At 43.7% G+C, this 20,194-nt stretch overlaps 1 protein-coding gene across 1 annotated transcript; it reads right to left on the reverse strand.

The window, feature by feature from the left end:
* Positions 1-1,511: 1,511 nt before the first annotated feature.
* Positions 1,512-16,237, reverse strand: LOC118120852 (leucine-rich repeat-containing protein 52). Its single transcript, XM_035176242.2, has 2 exons — positions 14,976-16,237; positions 1,512-2,515 (listed from the first exon to the last, which is right to left on the reverse strand). Exons 1-2 carry the CDS (start codon positions 15,622-15,624, stop codon positions 2,181-2,183), a joined length of 984 nt encoding a protein of 327 aa, XP_035032133.1. The 5' UTR covers positions 15,625-16,237; the 3' UTR covers positions 1,512-2,180.
* Positions 16,238-20,194: the final 3,957 nt, after the last annotated feature.

A 20,194-nucleotide genomic window follows, 5' to 3' on the forward strand; every position in this document is an offset into this window, starting at 1 on the left:
TGTTTGTTATCAACCTGTATTTTAAGTGTGTTTTAAATGTGTGGAGTGGACGTTTAACTGGACATTTAAAAAGTCTTCATGCTTGGCTGAGGTGGAGAAGTTGGCGTATTAATAAAAATCAAACGTGATAAATCGTGATTTACGTGAAACTCATGACCTTGATTATATTTTGTGCTACATCTAAATGGAAACACTGCTGGGCTTCGCTGGGTGTGGTCAGAAAAGAGGTCTGTTGCATCTGACAATGATGTCACAGTGGACTGAGCACACCTCTACATTATTGTAAGATGGTTAACCCACTGATATTCAGCAAAAAAAAGATTTTCACATGGCTCTTTAAAATGAACCCAGTGGAGTTTTCTGGTCAACAAAGCTGCTCATGTTGACATTCAGAATTTATCACATAAATGTATTTGCTTGTGTCCTTGAAGCCTTTAAAACATGTAAAAAGCTAATTTTAAAAATTATTTTCAAACTCACATTTATGTTTGCTATGCTGCACTAATTATTAAAGGAGACATATGGTGCTTTTTCAGTTTTTCTTTCCTCTAGTGTGTTATTTGGCTTTTTTTGCATGTAAAAGTGTCGTAAAGTGGAAAAGTCAAAAGTCAACAGAGAAGGGAGTTTCTCTCCTCCACAGAAAACACTGCTCCTGAAGCTAGTCAGGCATTTCTCCAAACAAAGCGAGGTAAAGTGAGAGCGGAGGACGACATTTTCCTACATGTGCATGACCAATCACAATAGAGTGGGTTAGCTGGTCTATCAGAGCAGACTGGGCTTTATTGGGAGGAGGGCCTTAAAGAGACGGGAGACAGAGAAAAGTTCAAATATTTTCCACTTTTGAGCACAAGGCAAGAGGCCAGCCTTACTATTGTACCACTTCCTGTTTTGGTGCCCAATCAACAGAACAGTAGCAAATACAAATGAAAGAGGGAAGCAGCCATGCCTGTTGCACCACGTCTCTATGTGATCGGCCCCAATGAGGAAAGTGATGAATTTTCTAAACATTAGAGCATATAAACATTTTCAAGTAATAACCCAAATCATGAACCTGAATATGAGCACAATATGTCTCCTTTAATGAATTACCTCCTGCAACTGTCAGTCAGTGTAAAAGCATAAAACCGGCACCGTCTCAGACGTATGTGTACCAGTAAGGCACAGAATACAAATAAAAAAGGGACCTACTCACCAAACCATTGTCCCATAACGCCACTGGTGTTCTAAAACTCCACATGGGGCCTTTAAACGTGAAAAGTAACATGTGGATCCCACTCACAGCTCACTCAGACCACCAAGTCTCTGTGAGGTTATATTTGTTCATAGTCGTCCATTCTGAGTCTTACATTCACAATATTTTGTCATTGTTCTATTTGTTATGACCTAAAATTGACTTAAAGTTTTTTTCTGCACAGATTCTGTCTATAAGAGACAACAGTGACTATTTCACACTATTTCAAGTGAGTTGCCTTTAAGGCATTCAGGGAAAAAAACACATTTTAATTCTGATATTTACTAAGTTTCCCTTTTTATTGTAGTAGAGCTAAGGCATCACTCTCTTTGTGACCCCCCAATATGGGCTCATGTATTTTGCATTGATGTCTCTGCGTGATATGTGTGTGTGTGTGGTTCACATAACATACCTTATTATAATCATCATTTACAGAGTTATTCAAGAGCACTTCACATAGTATGCAGGTACACCCGCCTACTCAGGGAATCCAGCTCCAGAGTATCTGTGCTGAGATGGACAGTGTGTGTGTGTGTGTGTGTGTGTGTGTGTGTGTGTGTGTGTGTGTGTGTGTGTGTGTGTGTGTGTGTGTGTGGGGTTATTGCTCTCAATAATCTCAGAGGTCATTCTGTAGTCCTGAAGTGAAGGCATAGTCATCCTTATTGCTGTCTCTGTCTGTCTGTCTGTCTGTCTCTCTCTCTCTCTCTCTCTCTCTCTCTCTCACACACAAACACACACACACACACACACACACACACACACACACACACACACACAAACCCTTTCTCTCCAATATTACGGAGAGCAAACTGCCATATCTGTTACAAAGAGAGACAGTCAGATCTTGGTTCATTGCAGAGCCTTTGGTCTCAAAGTCCTCTCATCCCTTCTGGATCCTCGTCCTCGTCATGTCTCTCCTCCAGTTCTCATGATGTTTCACATCAGTATGTCACACCTGCATGCCAGGCTTGATCAGGTCCCCATTCCCCTGGTTCCCACTTCCTCCACTTCCTCCCCCGCTCATCCCTCCTCTCTCGTCTTCATCGTCGCTGTCCAGCTCCTCGCTCTTCCGCTTGCTGTAGCGCTCGTAAAGCACCATGAGGACCCCCATCACCCACGCCGACACTGTGCCAGCTGAGAAGATGACAAAGCCGATGGCGATGAAGAAGAGGTAGTCCCAGTAGCCCAGACCCTGGTGGCAGTCTGCCCGCAGCTGCATGCCGACCTCCGCCAACCGCTGGCCCGCCAGCTCTGGGGGACTGTGGCAAACTGTCTGGCCTTCGTCTGGAGGTGAAGGAGAGAAGAGAGGGTAGATAAGTAAGGAGAGCAGAGATTAATGAGGAAAGATTTAGCCATAAAAGAGAGTAGGGACAGAGAATAATCAGTGTGTGTGGTCAAAGATGAAGGGCAGCGTATCGGGGGGGGGGGGGTGAGGAAAAAAACTGAATTACTCTGGAGAAAAAGGTGAACAACAACAAAAGCAAGGACTCCTCCACACACCCCCAACACACACAAACACATGTTGTAACAAATGCAGTGATAACCTTTGTGATAACAGATCCCGAGAGACATTATAGATTTCCTCTAAGTAATGTAGGTCTTTGGTGTCTAGGACATGGCAGCATTATTATGCTGTGCACACACACGTGCATGCATGCCAGACACGTAAAAGTGCAGGCCTCTGACACATCAGCCCTCCCCCCGTTTCATCATTACACACTAACAAAACATTGCAGCAGCTCGGAAATAAGGAGATGACAAAATTTCTGCCGTTCATATTGAGGAATTTGAAAATCAGCCTGTCCGACTGTCGACCACACAGAGGATCAGAAGTACAAGAAAAAACAATAATTTTGGATGACGTTAAGAGTTTATATAAGATGTTAGGTTGTTCACAAGAGAGGTCAAAGGTCTGAGTTGGAGTAGGGATCCAGCGTATTGCTAAAAAAAAACAAAACACCAATGCAGCAGAGCTCGACATGCCCTGCTGCATGTTGTCATTCTACCACAGTGACTTTGCAGCATTAGCATATACAGTACCCTCACGTACATTAATTAGTGAGAAGGCAGAGTGTTAAAAAGAGAAGGGGGGGTGGTGCTTGTGGTGGTGGGGGGAGGGGGGGATTGAGGCTTGCTTTGAATGTGTCCAATGGTGCGATCGGAGACAAGAGGAAGGCAGTCCATCAGTCCATCCGACTTCATCTCTCGTTACCAGCACAGCTAATTCCCGTGCTCCTCTTCTCTCACTTTTCCCACATGCCTCATTGTGCTCTCCAAAAAATAAAGGATGTTTTTTCATTTTTTTTCCTTCAAGCTGGAAACAATGGGAGAGATGAGAGAGAGCGTAAAGAGAGACAAGCAGGCGGACTGACCGAGCCAGAGAGGGAGAAAAGGCAAACAACCACACTGCTCAGAAATATTTCCGTGCACACAACCAAAGGAGAGCAGAGGAAGTGAGTTTGGCCTTGGAGGATGAGAGATGGGGCAAAGGAGAGAAGTGCATTTGGCTGCAGTCCTGTCCACTGATGGGTTATTGCTGTTAACAGTGTTAATTAAACCGCACTCATCTACTGATCAAGCCAAAGGTCTGAACATGAGAATGAGGGATGGAGGACGGATGGTGAGGATAGTCAGATATGATCTATACTTTTTGTACACTACTTGCCAGAGCTTCACAAGAGCAGCAGCAGCAGTTTTAGTTCATAAATATAAAAACAGGTCTGTCATGAAACAAAGCCCTGTGAAACCAAAGTATTGGTACACATAATACAAATCAACCTGTTGACCTCAAAAAAGTCCAGAAATTTGAGTCATGGATGTTTGAAGATGAACGCAACAGGAGATTTTCCTCGCATTGCAGAATTGTGGCCACAATTTACACAGAGGGGCCAAATTATATGTACAATTACTGATTCAGTAGTTTAACATTCAAGTCGTTCCTTGTTTACTGTCAGCTCTGTAGCTTTGAGCAAAGCCACACCACATTGAATATATTTTGAAAAATGGATCCTTGTTCAAAGACATTGTGTACTTCAAAAATGCTTAGAAAGTAAACAAAAATATAGACAAATTATCATATTTATTGTTATTATTGTTCATAAGTGACTTTTTTTAAAGGCTACGGACAAGACAGGGGTACTTCAGGAGCCAATGAGTGCTCCCCTGGCCCCACTCCTGGATCCGCCCCTGTCGTCTCGGTCAGATAAATTACACAACAACAGGAAAATGTCATCGACACCGGCGTCGGCACGTATCCCTTTGTCTTTCCAAGGTGACATTTTTCTCTGCATCTGACTTCTCTTTTTCATCCCTGGGTATTCATCATTGTCATCAACACGCCCCTGCACTCACTCGCTGTGAATTTTCCTGCTGTATTCTCACATGGGCTCACTTGGACATTTTCTAGACATTTTACCAGGTGGACAAAAAAATTTCCAGAAAAAATCAAGAGCAACTGACTGGGACATTTGTGTTTTAACATACTCCAGAAAATTGAATGCAGCTTAAGGGTTAAAAATACTCTGTTTGGTAAAGGTTTTACATCACTGCAGATGAAAATGTTCACAACATACTGTATCTGCAGGGGTCTAATAAAGTTAACGATCAATACAAACTTAGCGATCACCTCACCAGGTTCTTTTATTTCCTCAGACTTCAGGAGATCATTTGAGCTGATGCTGTTGTCATGTCTGACGCAGTCGATTGAGACTGTGTTGACATGGGGCTGTGTGTACAGAATATGTCCTGAAAAGTTGTAACAGGTCACGACTACACCCAGTACAGTATTACAGTGAGTGGAACAGTTGGCTGTCTGCATCTTTGTATCTGTTTGTATCAGTCCAGGTAGAAAAAGCAGCTGCAGCCATTGGGCACTGGGTTATTAAGTTAGCGGGCAGCATTATGCTGATCATCATAGTGGCTAGAGATGTGCTAAGATTACTACAGTTATTCAGCAGTAGCAACAGATGAACTATGAATCTTTAACATGGCGAGATAGGGCACTCTCTGAATACACTTCTGGTTTCCTCTGCCAAGGTCGCTATGTTTGATATTTAGCGGGAGTATGCAAAAACTACAAAAACATTGTAGATGTGGTATGGGTCAGGGAAGAAGATCCCACTCTGTATCGAAACGTTGTTTAATTAAACTCTCTGTGGCGCAGAGTGGTATAAGGATTTATTTTGTTTTTGTTGAATAATGGGTCAGAGAAGAACCCATAAAATTTTGGTGCACATCTGGAGCAGGATATTTGTTCACTTTCTCCAACATGGCGAGATGAGGTGTTAGCCTTGGCTGAGGTTTGCGCTCTCTGAGCTCCCTTCTAGTTCTAGCTTTATCTGTCTAAGTCTTTTATCAAATCAAATGCCTTAATGAATCTAGATTCAAACATAGGAGAGAAAACACAGCATTGGCGTCGATTTCAGTCAAGGCAGACTTTTAGGCTTAAAACTTGGTGTAAATGACGCGTTTCAAGTCGAATTTATATGTCGGGGGTTCCGGACACTTGGATGACACCACAGGAGCAACATGGAGGCATTTTATTTGTTTTTTCCTGTTGTTTTTCTGTCCTTTGAAGAACTGATATCCCCAGTTACTTAAATTGTATTGGATTTGGCTGCAACACTGTTTAGCCCTGAAACTCAAAAAGTGTTTTGTGGAATCAAACACTTCACCCACCACTCCATCAGCATAGTGGTGTAGATAGAGTAGATAATGAATGAATTTTCATTTTGAGTGAACGATCCCTTTATTTACCAATATTTTATTAGCTGCCATAAACTTAAAATAAACATTGAATATAACATTTGGCTCAAGTATTTGAATTAATAAAGGGGTGCTTTACATTTTTGGAATTTGTATGTACTTGTATGAGGACAACAGTTTCATCTCTTCTTTCAAAAGTTGCATAGTGTTGCTTTAATTCAGGGAAATGAATCTATCAAACACACTGTATTTAAATTGGCGTGATTCAGGCTCATAGGCCAAACCAAGTTTTGGTTAGGTGTAAGTGTCAACTGTGCAGCTGCATTATGTTTGCAACTCTAAATGTCATATCACAGTTAAGTATTTGCAGATAATATACAAGGACGATATAACTGGTATAACGTTTCTTTTTCTTCTGTACGAGAGGAGAAAAGCCTCTGAAGTGTTCCTACTGCAAATGGAGACAACTTGCGACGGCCTCCTCTAATCAGAGATAACAGAAAATCATTTGAGCTTCACTGGGGAACACAGGAAAAGGTGGAAGCCGAGATGATTCACTGCCTGTTCACTCTCTCTTCACCGTCTGTTTCTTTTGTCACTCAGTGTTTTCTCGCTCGTCTCATCACTCAGGCTGGAAAACCACTCACACATCACTCTTTCAGAATGCCCTTGACATTTTCGGTGTTTGTCCCTGTTTATCCACCGGACCTGTTTCTCTCCCAGAGCCTCGTCTTTAATTATGTACTCGCAGGCACTTTTATTGAGGGCAGATAAAGTGATAATACCCTAACGTCAATATTAAAGGCCCAACATTTAAGACATTCAAATTTCCTGCAGTGAATCACTCCATCTAAATTAAAGGTACTGGTGTTTTTTCATCAAGTCCAGTCTTGACTCTCTGGGCTAAGGGAAAAACATCCTCAGTAAATTATTGTGTGTGTGTGTGTGTGGCTGCTTTTAGGGCACTTTGAAAATCTATCATTACAATGTTTTTTTAAAGAGCCCAAACATTTTGATTTGAGAGTCTAGACAATGTTCTGGTGAGAAGTGGCCAACTTGAGCTGCCTTATTTTAACTCGCTCTGGCACTTATGCCACTTGGAATTAAAAACACTAATAAACGTCTTGTGCAGCACTCATAATGGAGCGGGGCTTGCGAACTAGTTCAGGCAGCCAACTCGAGCTGCGCTGCTCCAATCATGTGACATAAATCATGTGACATACCTCACACTCCACAATCACCTATAATACTCACCCACCGTATTTAAGCTCAGAAAATGTCCCATCACTCCCTTTGCTTACTCTTGATGCTGTGTCAGTATCGTTTCCAGTTGCTTCAGCCCCTCCACCACCCTAGCATCCACCTGTAGGCTCCAACGGGGGGATATAAATATTTGCTCATCACTCCCATCATATCTATGTAATTATATCTCGGGGAGGGATTAAGCCGGAGCCTAGACAGCAAACACTAAAACGTTCTACTGTTGCAATAAACATTCGAACGTGAGTTGTCTGACCGAAATATGATCCTGTCGAAGGAGACGAGTACCCCAGGATCTAGACCACAAGATCATTTTCAGGTTCTGACCCAGAGAGAAGGGGTGACACAAGAGGGGAGACAGTGATGAGTGATAGTGATGTGTGTCCTCTTGTTGTCTGCAGATAAGTTTGAATGTGCAGTCTAATTCCCAGCAGTTTCAGGACAGTTGCTGCAGCCCTGAAGTATTCACAGTGTTTTGCCGGCTTGCTGCGCTGCACTGGCCATATTTCTCCACCTTAAATAATCACGAGCTGGGGAATCCTGCAGCATGAACAGATCCAACTCTGCCGTCTAATGCTGAGCTGGTCCGGTCTGGACAAGACAACATAAACCTATGACAACAAACATCTCCTCCTGGTCTGCTGTTTTACTGTTTTTGTCATACCGAAGTTGTTTGCTATAGTTGTTATGCTGTAGTTTTTATACTGTAGCTGTTACGCCATAGTTATTACACTGTAGTGAATATACTGTAGTTGTGCTGTAGTTGTTATACCGTAGTTGTTATAATGCAGCTGTTAAATTATAGATGTTATACTGTAGTTATTGTACTATAGTTGTTTTACTGCAGTTGTCAAGCTGTAGTTGTTATACTGTTATACTGTAGTTGGTATACTGCAGCTGTTAAGCTGTATTTGTTATACTGTAGTTGTGAGAATGTAGCTGTTATACTATAACTGTAATGCTGAAGTTGTTGTACTATTGTTACACTGTAGTTGTTATATTGTGGCTGTTATACTGCTGTTGTTATAATGTAATTGTTATGCTGCTGTATTTATACTGTGCTGAGACCTGTCGTGTTTCTGCAGTGCATGGCATATACACATACTGAGGCAACATCAGCACACACCAACTACACTGCACTACACACACTACAATACACACTCAACCTTAGATACAAAAGAAAAGCTTTCCAGGAAATGTGAATGGGCACTTTAATGTTCTATTTTATTCAAAAGAGAATGCGTGCATGTGTTTAGGTGTGTGCATGAGAGTATGCTTGTGTGTGTGTGTGTGTGGCAGTGGCTGACACTGCGACTGGCTGATACAGTCTCCGTGTCAAATCATCCGCTGGATGGTTTCCGAGCTTGGCAGTGACACGCTGACAGAGAGCGAGGCTCATCACCTCACAGCCTGAGCGGCTAGTGTACGAGCGAGACGCCGCCGAAAAACATCGCTGACTCTTTTATGAACTTCACTCTATTTTCCTCTGACTTGTTCTCTTCGCTCTGCTGCCGCACAATGCATAAAAGAGCTGTGAGCAGAGGAATAACAGTTTGTGTTTTCCAGTGTGCAGCATGACTGAAAACATAAGATGCAAGACGCCTGCGGTTTAACGCGTATAGAAAACCCGGTATAATTTATACATTTGACACACATTCATACATGTGTACAGTATGTCCACAGTATGTTCACGCACACACAGATAATCAGAACCGTGAGGTATTAACCTGCGGGGCAGAGAGCCTGTCCTGTGATCTGGGAACAGAGCTATTTATAAGCAGATTAATTGTGCCAATGCATATGGTAATCAGTGTGGTTGTGGTCTCATAGAGGGGGAGGTGGAAGCTGCAGACACAAGCAGTCCCTCGTCAACCCCCCATCACTGAAACAGCCTTCCATTTAATGTCTAAATTTACAGTGTCTTCATATCTTTGTGTATATAAAACTGTACAAGGAAATTATCATCCAACCAGACAACCTCAGGTAACACTTCTTTAGCCATAGTAAGGTCCCCTACACAAGCTCCTGAGTCCCTACCAGCTCCTGTGCACACTCTGCAGCTGACCTTGACCTCTGACCTCCCTGTGGAAGCAGGTTACAAACATAAAGTACGGGGGCAGTTTTGTCTGTGTAATTCCATAAACGTTTTTAATGTCCGTATCCACAACATGGGACACTTGAACTCCCCACGACCATAATGGCACATTATATTTTAGATAATATCGCTGCTCTAATATTCAACATCACTCATTTCACATGCATGTAAGGTGCACCACATTATTTAGTTCCAGGTGTAAATTAAGGAGCAGAATACAATATGTAAACTGTATGATTACCATAAAATATATTCGGTAAATTTCTGAACTTAAAACTTAAAAATAAGGTAATGTACCAAATCTCCTTAAAAATAGATTTTACAGCAGTGAGCATCGGTTTGGTGTTTTGCAGATGAAACAGCATCTGTGAACCTCACAGACCTGAGACATCTGTAACTGTTAAACATAGGTTGAAAAGTTTTTTTAGACACCAACGCTATGCAACATTTACACATGAATAAAATGTTAATTGTTCTTCAAAGATATGAATTTATTTTGAGTTTGAATACGAGACAGACCGATTATTCTCCGAGGCCCTTGAAAGTTTAGATTTTTTCATTCTACAGATTTTGACACAGAGTTTTGTCTCGTTTTAAGGATATTTTTCCATCAGTTTCTCTTGTAATAACAGTGTTTAAGTGCTTCAGATTAATCTCCGTTATTAATTGGTTGCTGCAGCCTGTCTTTGATATAAAGATTTAGTCATATATTGTGAACTTGATACCAGTGCTGACAGTGTGCAGATTAACTTTTATCATGCCTCCACACCAGCTACAGCCAGTGGCCAGAAGCATTATGTTTTCAGGTTGTTGTTGTATATCTCAATAACACCTAGAGGGAATTTCTTTAAACTTGGTACAAACGTTCAGTTGAACTCAAGGATGAAACGATTACATGTTGGTGGTCCTGGGTAAAGGATTCTGAGGTTCTGTCCCTCTGAACGCGATTTGTCGAGAACAACTTGAGGGAATTTCAAGGATAAGCTGATTAGAATTTGAAGGTCAAAGGTCACTGTAACCTCACAAAACTATTTTTTTGCCCCGTGAACATGTTATCTTAAGAACACCTTGAGAGAACCCTTTCAAATTTGGCACAAAAGACAGATTGGCTGATTTCGGTGCGTGAAGGTTAAAGGTCATGTTGGCTTGACAAAACATGTTTTGGGCCTTTTGAGCATAATATCTCAAGTCTCCCTTTAGCGGATTTCTTTGACCCGTTGTCAATAGAACTTAAATGAAACTGAATTGCTAAGATTGCATAGTCAAAGGTAAATGTCATTGTGACCTCATGAGAGTGGAGAATAAAATGTATGTACACTTAAACTGCACAATTTGCTGGAGGCATACAACTGCACTGCGTTTGACATAAAGACATTGGAAGAACTCTTCCTTTCCAACCAAAAAGTAAAGATTCAGAGACTTTGTTGCAAATGTCCAAAAATGTGCATGTGTGACATTCCGGCTCCTCCTCTCACAGTGAAGCTTAAATAGCTCGCCGTTTAGCGCGCTAAACGCATCATACCGGGATTGGCAAAGACTAAGAATAGCTGACCTTTTCTCCATCACATCCACTCGGCTGAATAACACACGCCTTCACACTCCTTTCCTCTCAAATACGGCATTAGTCAGATTACCACCATCCTCCTTTCCATCATTTCTCCTCATGATCCCTTCTTCCTCCAGTGGAGGATGAGCGGAGAGAGAGAGAGAGAGAGAGAGAGAGAGAGAGAGAGAGAGAGAGAGAGAGAGAGAGAGTGAAGGTCAGATAGCAGTAGCTCTCTCTTCCTCCTTTTCCCTCTATCGCTCTGTCTTATCAGTCATGCTCACTTTATCACCTCCCACTTTTCATTCCCACTCTGGACACATTAACACTTATTCTCCCTCCACGTCTTCCCTTCAGCCTTTATCAGTCCAGGTCCTCCTTCTCCTACATCCTTCCATTTCACTCAGTTTTGCTCTGTCATCTCTCCGCTCTCTTCCAATTTCGCTCTCTTGGCTTGTGTATTGGTCGGTCACACACACACACACACACACACACACACATGCACGCAGACTCACACCCTCTGCGCCTCAGGTGATCACATCACAAACACACCCACACAAGCATCACATCAGTCTTGGTTTTCGAGCTTGCACTGAGACATAAAAATATATACAGACTCCACTACAGCAGTGGGCCAGTTGAATTGGATATGCTGCTCCGCATCAGATGGGTCGGAGAAATAGTTCCAGCTGATAAATAAAACATCGCCTACCTGTATTAAATTGAATAGATGGGTTCTTGTCATAATAAATGTTTTAATGGATTTGAGTGACAGATCTGGGGCACAGACGATTGGTAACTAGTCTGTCTGTTCTTTCTTTTCGCTCTATGCATCCAAAGTCCGTCCTAATCTGTTTGCCCAGTTTTTCTCTCCTCTTTTATTCCGTCACAATATTTTAGTTTCTCGTCTCATCTCTCGAGTAGTCAAAGACTAATTTCATGAATGACATATCAAATTCCAATTGCTATGACAACCTGACTTATTTCTTTCTTTTGTTCTTTCTTTTATTCTTTTTTTCTTTCCTCCCCTCATTGAACCCGTTGCCTCTGTTCCTCTTTCTGTTATTATGAATATTTTACACGTGCCCTGTGTGTGGCTCTGCCTTGGCCCTCTGCCCGAGGAGCCTGTGCGGGGCACTGACGAGCAGCCAGAAATATTTTTCCCTCAACAACTGGAGCCACCACACCACCAGCTCTGCCAGCCCGGGACAAGCCACTTAAATTATGTTGTATGTAGCTGAGCCACTTGTCAAAATTGACCTAGAGCGAATACAGCAGGTCGCTCAACAAGCTGAGATTCCATTACGACAAGAGGGGAAATGTAGGTGTATTCCCCAAGTACTGAGAATGAAATGACTAACTAGAATGGCACTCAGTAGAGAGCATATACCTTCGCCAAAGCCCAAGAGTCACCTTAAATTCAATCAAGCTGCACCAAATTTAACACACACACAGCTCCCTAATTTGTCAGTTTTTTTCCACAAGATCCAGGAATCCTTCCCTGAGAAAACAGTGAAAACTTCATCGTCATCTTCCAATGTTAAAGAAAGTGATTTTTAAAAAAAATCCTGGATCCCCCCCATGATCCGGAACCTCACTAAAATTCTTTTCCTTTTTTTCTATTCACTTACTTTGTATTTAAATATTATTACTTTATTATATTAGTATTAATGTTTTTACAAATGTACCTCCGGTTTCTTATGTGTGTTGCGCAATTGTAACAATTTCACAAATTTCCAGGGAGGTTTTCTGATTCTGATTCCTGAGGCTACACTTGACTTGAGTGGCTGCCAGAGTCAAGTCAGGTCAGTGTTTGTCAGTGACACGTCTGACACATAAACAAACTGAGGGACTTACTTAAACAGAGGACAACACAACTAAATGCTGGTGAAAGACCGAAATGAAGGAAACAGAAATGAATCAGGATTATTTCTGGATTTTTCTATAACAAGCAATGTCGTAATTAGAATTCAAACCATCGGCAGTGATATCAAAGGTTCCTGAATAAGTGAGCACACACAAACACGCACGCAACCACACACACACAGAGACACACACACACACACACACTTGCACCTGATTCATCTTCACGCTGAGAGGTAGCGACAGCACGAATCTCTGTACATTAGACTCATAGCCCTGAAGTCAGATTGGAGGGCATTCATGACCACACACACACACGTACACACACGCACACACACGCACACACACACGCCCGTGCATTGACCCCATTCTCTCTGTTAAACTGGTTGCTGTGGTTGTTTATGGGAGCCATATCAATATGTGATTCATCAGTCTGAGAGACAGATTCCGTGTTGCTTGTGATGTGTGTTCCCGACATAGTAGAGTTTAAACTCCTCTGGTCATATTTAGAACTTTTAAAGTTAAGCGTGGAAATAAATTTTGCTGTAATTTCATAGTTATTTGCTGGGATTGACACCAGCACAGCAGCGTGCATGTTGAATGCACAGTGGCTCGTCTGTGGGTGTTCTGTGCTGTCACTGCTGTGCCACTTTTTCCAAAACCTCTTTTTTGAGTGTGTGTCTGAATTATTCTACAGAGATGTGCTTGCGAGAGGACGGGCTACTTAGTGGGGGGAAAAGCAGAGCAGAGCGTGCAAATGAAGTATGTGTGAGTGTGTGTATGTGCAAGGGTTTGGAGTGTACGTGAGTGTGCTTTGAAAGTAAAGGTGGATAACAAGTTTTGCGAGTTTCTGTCTTCAAGTGGCCTTCAAGCTCCTCATCCCTTAATCCCTGTTTTCTATAAGGCCCAGCAGCCTTAGAGGCTCTCCTAACCTGCGGATCACATGCTGACTCTCATACACCTAAGTGGGGTGAGTCACTCTCTCTCTCTCTCTCACACACACACACACACAATCTTAAATGGGAGCATAGGAGTCCAGTTTTTTTGAGCACCATCATTAACCATCTGGACTGAAGGGCCAGAGCATGCGGTGGCGAGAGCGCCAGCACACCCAGGTGCATGTTTTGTTCCTGAATGTGTGCTCATACAAGACTTTGTGTGTGTGTGCGTGTCTATATGTAGTTATGAGGGCCAATTTTGGTTCAATACCATCATTGTGAGGACATTTTTACGTTATGAGGACATTTTTAGGCATTTAGGTGTGATAGTTTAGGTTAGGGTAAGGGGTTAGGGTTTGTTTGTGTGTGTGTGTGTGTGTGTGTGTGTGCATGAGGGGCTAGCCAGAAAAAACAGGTAAAACAGGACACAATCATCCTCAGCATTATCTCTGCCTTCAGGACCCTCATCAAGTCAATGCAGTGAGGTCAATCGTATGTACACTGACAGACACACCTATTATAAGAAAGACAATGTTGTTATAAGATATAACCCCGTTCACCTGCTGAGCAGTAAACACTTATGGGCAAAGATCATCTCTGAGAAGGTCACTGAGCCCATTCGTGGGGATTTCGTAGGTGGTTTAATTCAATCCCCCTTTATTTACTGAATAGCCGGCTGACGTGGCTGCTGCTTTTCAAGAGTAACACAAGTCTGTTGATCTGTTGTGGTCAACTTGAGACATTATTGAGACGTGAAGGGCAGTTTGAGGGGATTGTGTTGCAGAGCGGAGCAGGGAAACGAAATCTTGAGATTGCCCTGACACTGAGGTCAAACCATTAGCAACGTCTGAGTGTGTGTGTGTCCCTGCCTCAGAGAGATAAACTGCATCTAACCCTGCATCTGTGCACATGGGGGAGTGCACGTGGAAGTGTGCATGTACATACGCAACCACAAAATAAAAGAAGAGCAATAGTGCAGTAAGTGCCCCACCACCACCACCAGGCGCTAAACTGACCAATAACAGATGAGAGGACCTTGGAGTCCTTGGCTCATACGCTTAACACATGCAGCAACACTTTGCTGACTTGCCAGGAAACTGAAAATCCCACTTCTAGAGTCAAGCAAACCAGAGACCACCTGGAGGAGGTCCAGCTCTGCCAGCTGATCAGGGTCGCAGTGTGAGCTCAAAGGTGAGGGGCAGAGGCAGAGTATGATGCAGCCACAGACCGAACAAGTTTGAATTGTAATCTAAGGAGGAACTCATCTTATTTGACAGTTTACATCGCCCTTAATGTTCTTGTGTATACGTGTTCTGTGTGCTGGACCACATCCACGCTCACCTTGGAATTTGAAGCCCTCTATCTGCACCCACAGGCACAGGTCCTCCGTGTCACAGTCGCACCTCCAGGGGTTCCCGCTGAGGCCCAGGGAGCGCAGCGCGGGCAGGGCGATGAGGCTGCTGATGTTGAGAGCCGTCAGGTTGTTCCGGCTCACATCCAGCACCTGCAGAGCCATGTTCTCCGAGAAGGCGTCCGAGTGGACCTCGCTCAGACTCGGGTTATCCGTCAGCCGGAGCATCACCAGAGACGCCAGGGGCCCGAAAGTCCGGTCCTCGATCTGCAGCAGCGTGTTAAAAGACAAGTCCAGGTAGGCGAGTTTGCGCAAGTTCCCGAAGGTGGACTCGGAGATCTCGGTCAGAGAGTTGTTGCTGCAGTCCAGGTAGACCAGGTCGGACAGGTAGTTGAGCTGCAGCGCCGGCAGGTCCCCGATGCGGTTGTTGGAGATGATGAGCTGCCGGGTGGCCAGGGGCAGGTCATTGGGGAACTGGGTGAGCTCCTGCCCGGCGCACTGGACCACCAGCTGGTCGTCGCACACGCATCTGTCCGGGCAGCCGGCTGTGAGGACCGGCGAGGGGGCCACCCCCATCACGAAGATAAAGAGGAAGAGGAGCCGGAGGGATTGGGCGCTGGGCTCAGGCAAGAGACGCATGACGAGGCCGCCCAGCGCGTCATGAACTCCGGCTGAGCTGGACCAGGACTCCCCGGCGCTCCCCGGGCATCCTGCATGGGTGTGCGGAGCTGGGAGAGAGGCGAGGCGGCTTCTCTGGGTGTGTGGCTTTCGCTGCCTGGAAGCCTGGCTGCTGAATATATCCAGCCTCTCTTTCTCTCGCTCTCTCTCAGGAAGACTATCGGTCAGTCACTCACACGCACTCTGGCGCGCCACGCACGTCGCCACAAGGCATCGTTTCAGAAGGTGACCGAAAGACGCGCGTTGCTCTGTGGGTGACAATCATGCGGCTGAACGGACGCTGTCCCGCCAGAGAGGTCCACGGAACCACTGAGCGATGTCGATCATCCCCTTGGTGACTCATCTTCGTGAATTACTTGTCTCCAGCGGAGCGCGTTGTTTCGTTAGTTTCCAAACAAATGCCATGACTTGCGCAAAATCCTGGATGGGGACTCCTCGGAATCTTCTCGCCACCGCTCGCATGTGTCCTTGACTGTGCTCTGTGTGAGTGCGTGTGGGTCTGAAGTGCCTCGCCGTCCAGCAGCCAGTGTGTTCCTCTCTCAGGAGAACTGGGGAAAGTGCGTCCTTCCCTCCTCTGCGCTCACACAGCTCTGACACTGTGGCTCTGCTGCGCTGTGGAGATGCTGGCTCGCTCTGCGCGCCCTCCCTCTCCATGCGCGCTCACACTGCAGCTCTGCACACTCACACGTGCTGTGTGTGTGTGTGTGTGTGTGTGTGTGTGTGTGTGTGTGTGTGTGTGTGTGTGTAGTTAATGGGTGTAATTTGCTATGGCGGTGACGTCACCAGGTGTGTGCCCTCCCGACTAATTCATTCATCGATAGAGATGGTCTAGATATGAGGATCTCTAATGTGTGTGTGTGTGTGTGTGAGTGTGTGTGTGTGTGCGTGTGCAATAATATGTCAATCATAATCTTGCCTAAAAGCAGCAGCCTCTTAGCCATGCACAGATTTAACAGGCCTTATCTCATGTGGTCCACTGGCTAATTTCTTCTCATTCTGTCCCCCAGCTGCTCGTTGACAACATCATTCATTCAAATGGAACTGTGCAGCTTCTCGCTTATTATTTTTCATCATTATAATCATAGTTCTGAAATACTCATTGCCTTTTCAAAATGTTAATTTGTCACGTTCAGTTGTCCACATTTTTGTGCGTCATGTTTTTGTCTGAATGTCAGATTTGGAAGGAGGCGGATGTCGCCCGTCACCTCTTGTGTCTTTGCTGCCAACATCTAATTTCTGTTTTCTTATTAAAAAAAGCAGTTGGAGGTAGATGTTTGAATTACAATGGAGGATATAATTAAGAATTATTATATTGTTATCCTAACATGGATGCTCCATGTCTTTGGTGTCAGAAACAGGAGAAAAATCATTGCAGAAGAAAGATTAGATAGAATTTAAGTCATTAGGCTTCTGGAGAGTATAATAATTATAATTATTGATTTCTCCAGCCCGACTTTTTAGCGGAGAATGAGTATCAGCAGTCTCCTGCAGAGGTCACACAGAGGTCGTTTGCCTCCAAGTAGCACAATCATTAAACCTAATGAGCATCTTTAACGCTGTTTATCCAGATTTTACGAAATTCTAATTTAAAGGAACAGTTTGACATTTTGAGCAATACATTAGAAGTGGGCTTTGTGTATTTCTTGCCAAGAGTTAGACGCGTTAGTTAGAGGTTTAATACCGGCCTTGAGTCTGAAGTGTAATTATGAAGCAACAGCCAGCAGCTTAGCTTAGCATCAAGACTAGAAACTGGAGAAATATAGATAGACTGAATGGCTCCATCCAATAGTAGCAAAAACTGCTGTCCAGCACCACTTTAGCCACTGATTAACAGATTACATCTTCTGAATCAAAACGAACACATACTGTCAGTATGATCTGCTTTTTTGACTTGTTTAGTGCATATAGATGTGAGAGCCTTATCATCTGATCTTCTCATCAGATTCCCAATAATAAAGCAAATAAGCGTGTTCCAGAAATGTCAAAGCTTGTCCTTTAAAGAATAGTGGTCTAGACCCTTGTATGGGGTTGTAATATGAAACTGACGAGCTGTGATGGGGTCACATGGATGACAAGCTGTAAAATATTACACATCTGACACTGGCATCCTTTAGTTTCAGAGCTGCTGTGGTCAGGCCCAGATATCGATGTATCTTCAGTGTGACGTATCATTACTGAGGAGAAGCTGGAGCGAGGCCAGAGTGGCCTGAGGAGGAAAGTGAGCTTGTTTGATCAGCGTCGGTGTCTCCTCCCTCTGTCATGGCTTTGCTGTCTAAATGGCCCTGCAGGCTCATGTTCGCAGATAACTGCCTTGTCAAAGCATGGCGATCAGATTCATTAATGTAACTTTTCTCCCTGACTGCTCCGACCGGTGTCAGCTTCTACAGGTGCTTGTGTATGGCCACGTGCACGTATGAGTGTGTAAGTTTACACAGTCTGTGTGTGTGTGTGTGTGTGTGTGTGTGTGTGTGTGTGTGTGTGTGTGTGAGAGTGTGTGTGTGTGTCATGGATAAGTGATATTTGGAGGTCTATGGTCATGTGTGTGCAGTAAATGCATGCTTATCTGTATGGATGTTCCCGCCTTGGTTGGATGTGTGTGTGTGTGTGTGTGTGTGTGTGTGTGTGTGTGTGTGTGTGTGTGTGTGTGTGTGTGTGTGTGTGTGTGTCTGTCTGTGTGCTGAGCAGGGAAAGATCTTTATTTTTTAATGAGGCCTTGTGCCGTGTCAGCTGTCAACTACCAGATATTGGGTCTGATCCCCAACCTGAGGGGAGGCCCACCTCCACCATCAGTGGAGTCACTCGCCTTGACTTCACTACCATTACTTCACTCGTTTTGTAGTTTTTCTTTGGAGTTCCTGCACTAAGTAATGACAAGTGAAAGTTTTTCACAGCAGTGGAATATATTCAACCTGGGCTGAGCTTTAGCCATTAACTCCTCGACAGTGTGTCGCTATAACTCTTCTTTGCCTTTCTCTCCCTGTGCCTCCTATGGTCATAATTCTTCTCCCATCTTGCTCAACTATCTTTCAGGCTGTAAGTCTGAGGCAGTTTTTTTTACCCTATACCACATATCCAACTCCATCATTCTAATGTAATTGAACCGAGAGTACGATCATCGATCAGTCACCCTGACTGCTTCGTCGCACGGTGGTGTGTTTGTGTGTGGGTGTGCATGGAGAGAATGAAACTAAATTATACATTTTATTTATTGCCTATAATGTCTCTGTATTGCTACAAAAAAGAGCCCGATCTATATTTGGTCAAATGCATAGTCATGCATGCCTATAGATTCTAATGGTGCACATGACGTCTGGTGTGTCATTATTGAAGAAAAGCTGGACCGAGGGCGAGCAGCCTGGAGGAAAATGAGCCATTAAAGCAGTGTCGGCTTCTATTGTCAGCTGAATGTTAAAAGACCAAAGCCAACAGTGTGTTTTCCACCGTGTCTGTGGCTCTCAACCTGCAGTCGAATCGTTCCTCATGAAAATGCAAATCTTTATAAAGTGAGTCATGAATATGTAGTTTCATTTTTGATGAGAAATAATTCCCTAAAAAAGCTGAGCAGAGTTGTTTGTGATAAACTTTACTCAAACAGGAGCAATGTGAGTGCATTTGTTAGGGACTACTTTCTGCTATGGATGAATACACATTTGGAACCTTATAGAACAATGTATGTGGAACTAAGTAAAGATACATTACAGTGCCCATATTTAACATTATAGAGTGGCATGTGAACCTGCTGCAACAGTGTGGCTGGTGTGTTTTTCATAGTTTTAAGTCATGTGTATGGAGGTTAGAGGAGTATGGAAGATATATTTTTAGCATTAGCAAAGGGTCAAGTTGTTACTGGGTTGGAATCGCTGCAGAGAACTGAAGCCTCAGTACATGTCTACAGCAGCCTTTGAATGTAATACTCTTGAATATGATATCAAAATATTTACATATAGGACCGACCAGTAATAGACAAATATTAGCCTCTTAGCACACACACACACACACACACACACACACACACACACACACACACACACACACACACACACACACACACACACACACACACACACACACACACACACACACAGTTGTGTCTCCATGACTTCAGAGGAAATTACATTAATTTTCCGGAGACTTACTCTAACCCTAACCATAGTTACAACTTGCCTAATCATTACCCTCGCCTTAACCTTAACCTAAACCTAAACATAACCTTAAAATGTCTTCATCTTAACATTTAATGATTTACTTTATGGGGACTTGGCTTTTGTCCCCGTAAGGAAGACAAGTCCCCATACTGTGACTGTGTTAACAGATGTATGTCCCTAACACATGGGCAATACCTGGATCACACACGCGTACGCACACACAAACACAAATTCGCATTAAACATCTTTAGTCATACTTTTAAAGGGGACATAGCATGCAAATTCCACTTTGTTAGTGCTTCTACAGGTTAATGTGGGTATCTGGCATGTCTACCAACCCAAAAACTCTGGGGAAAAAACACTTGCGCGTTTTGTTATAGTTCCTC

This window comes from Hippoglossus stenolepis, chromosome 14 (genome assembly GCF_022539355.2).
Source record: "Hippoglossus stenolepis isolate QCI-W04-F060 chromosome 14, HSTE1.2, whole genome shotgun sequence".
NCBI lineage: Eukaryota > Metazoa > Chordata > Actinopteri > Pleuronectiformes > Pleuronectidae > Hippoglossus > Hippoglossus stenolepis.

Coding starts and splice junctions, on each gene's coding strand:
- LOC118120852 (XM_035176242.2), bottom strand. CDS start 15,624: ATGCGTCTCTTGCCTGAGCCCAGCGCCCAATCCCTCCGGCTCCTCTTC. Junction 2,516..14,975: donor AGAGGGCTTCAAATTCCAAG/GTGAGCGTGGAT, acceptor CTTCACCTCCAG/ACGAAGGCCAGACAGTTTGC.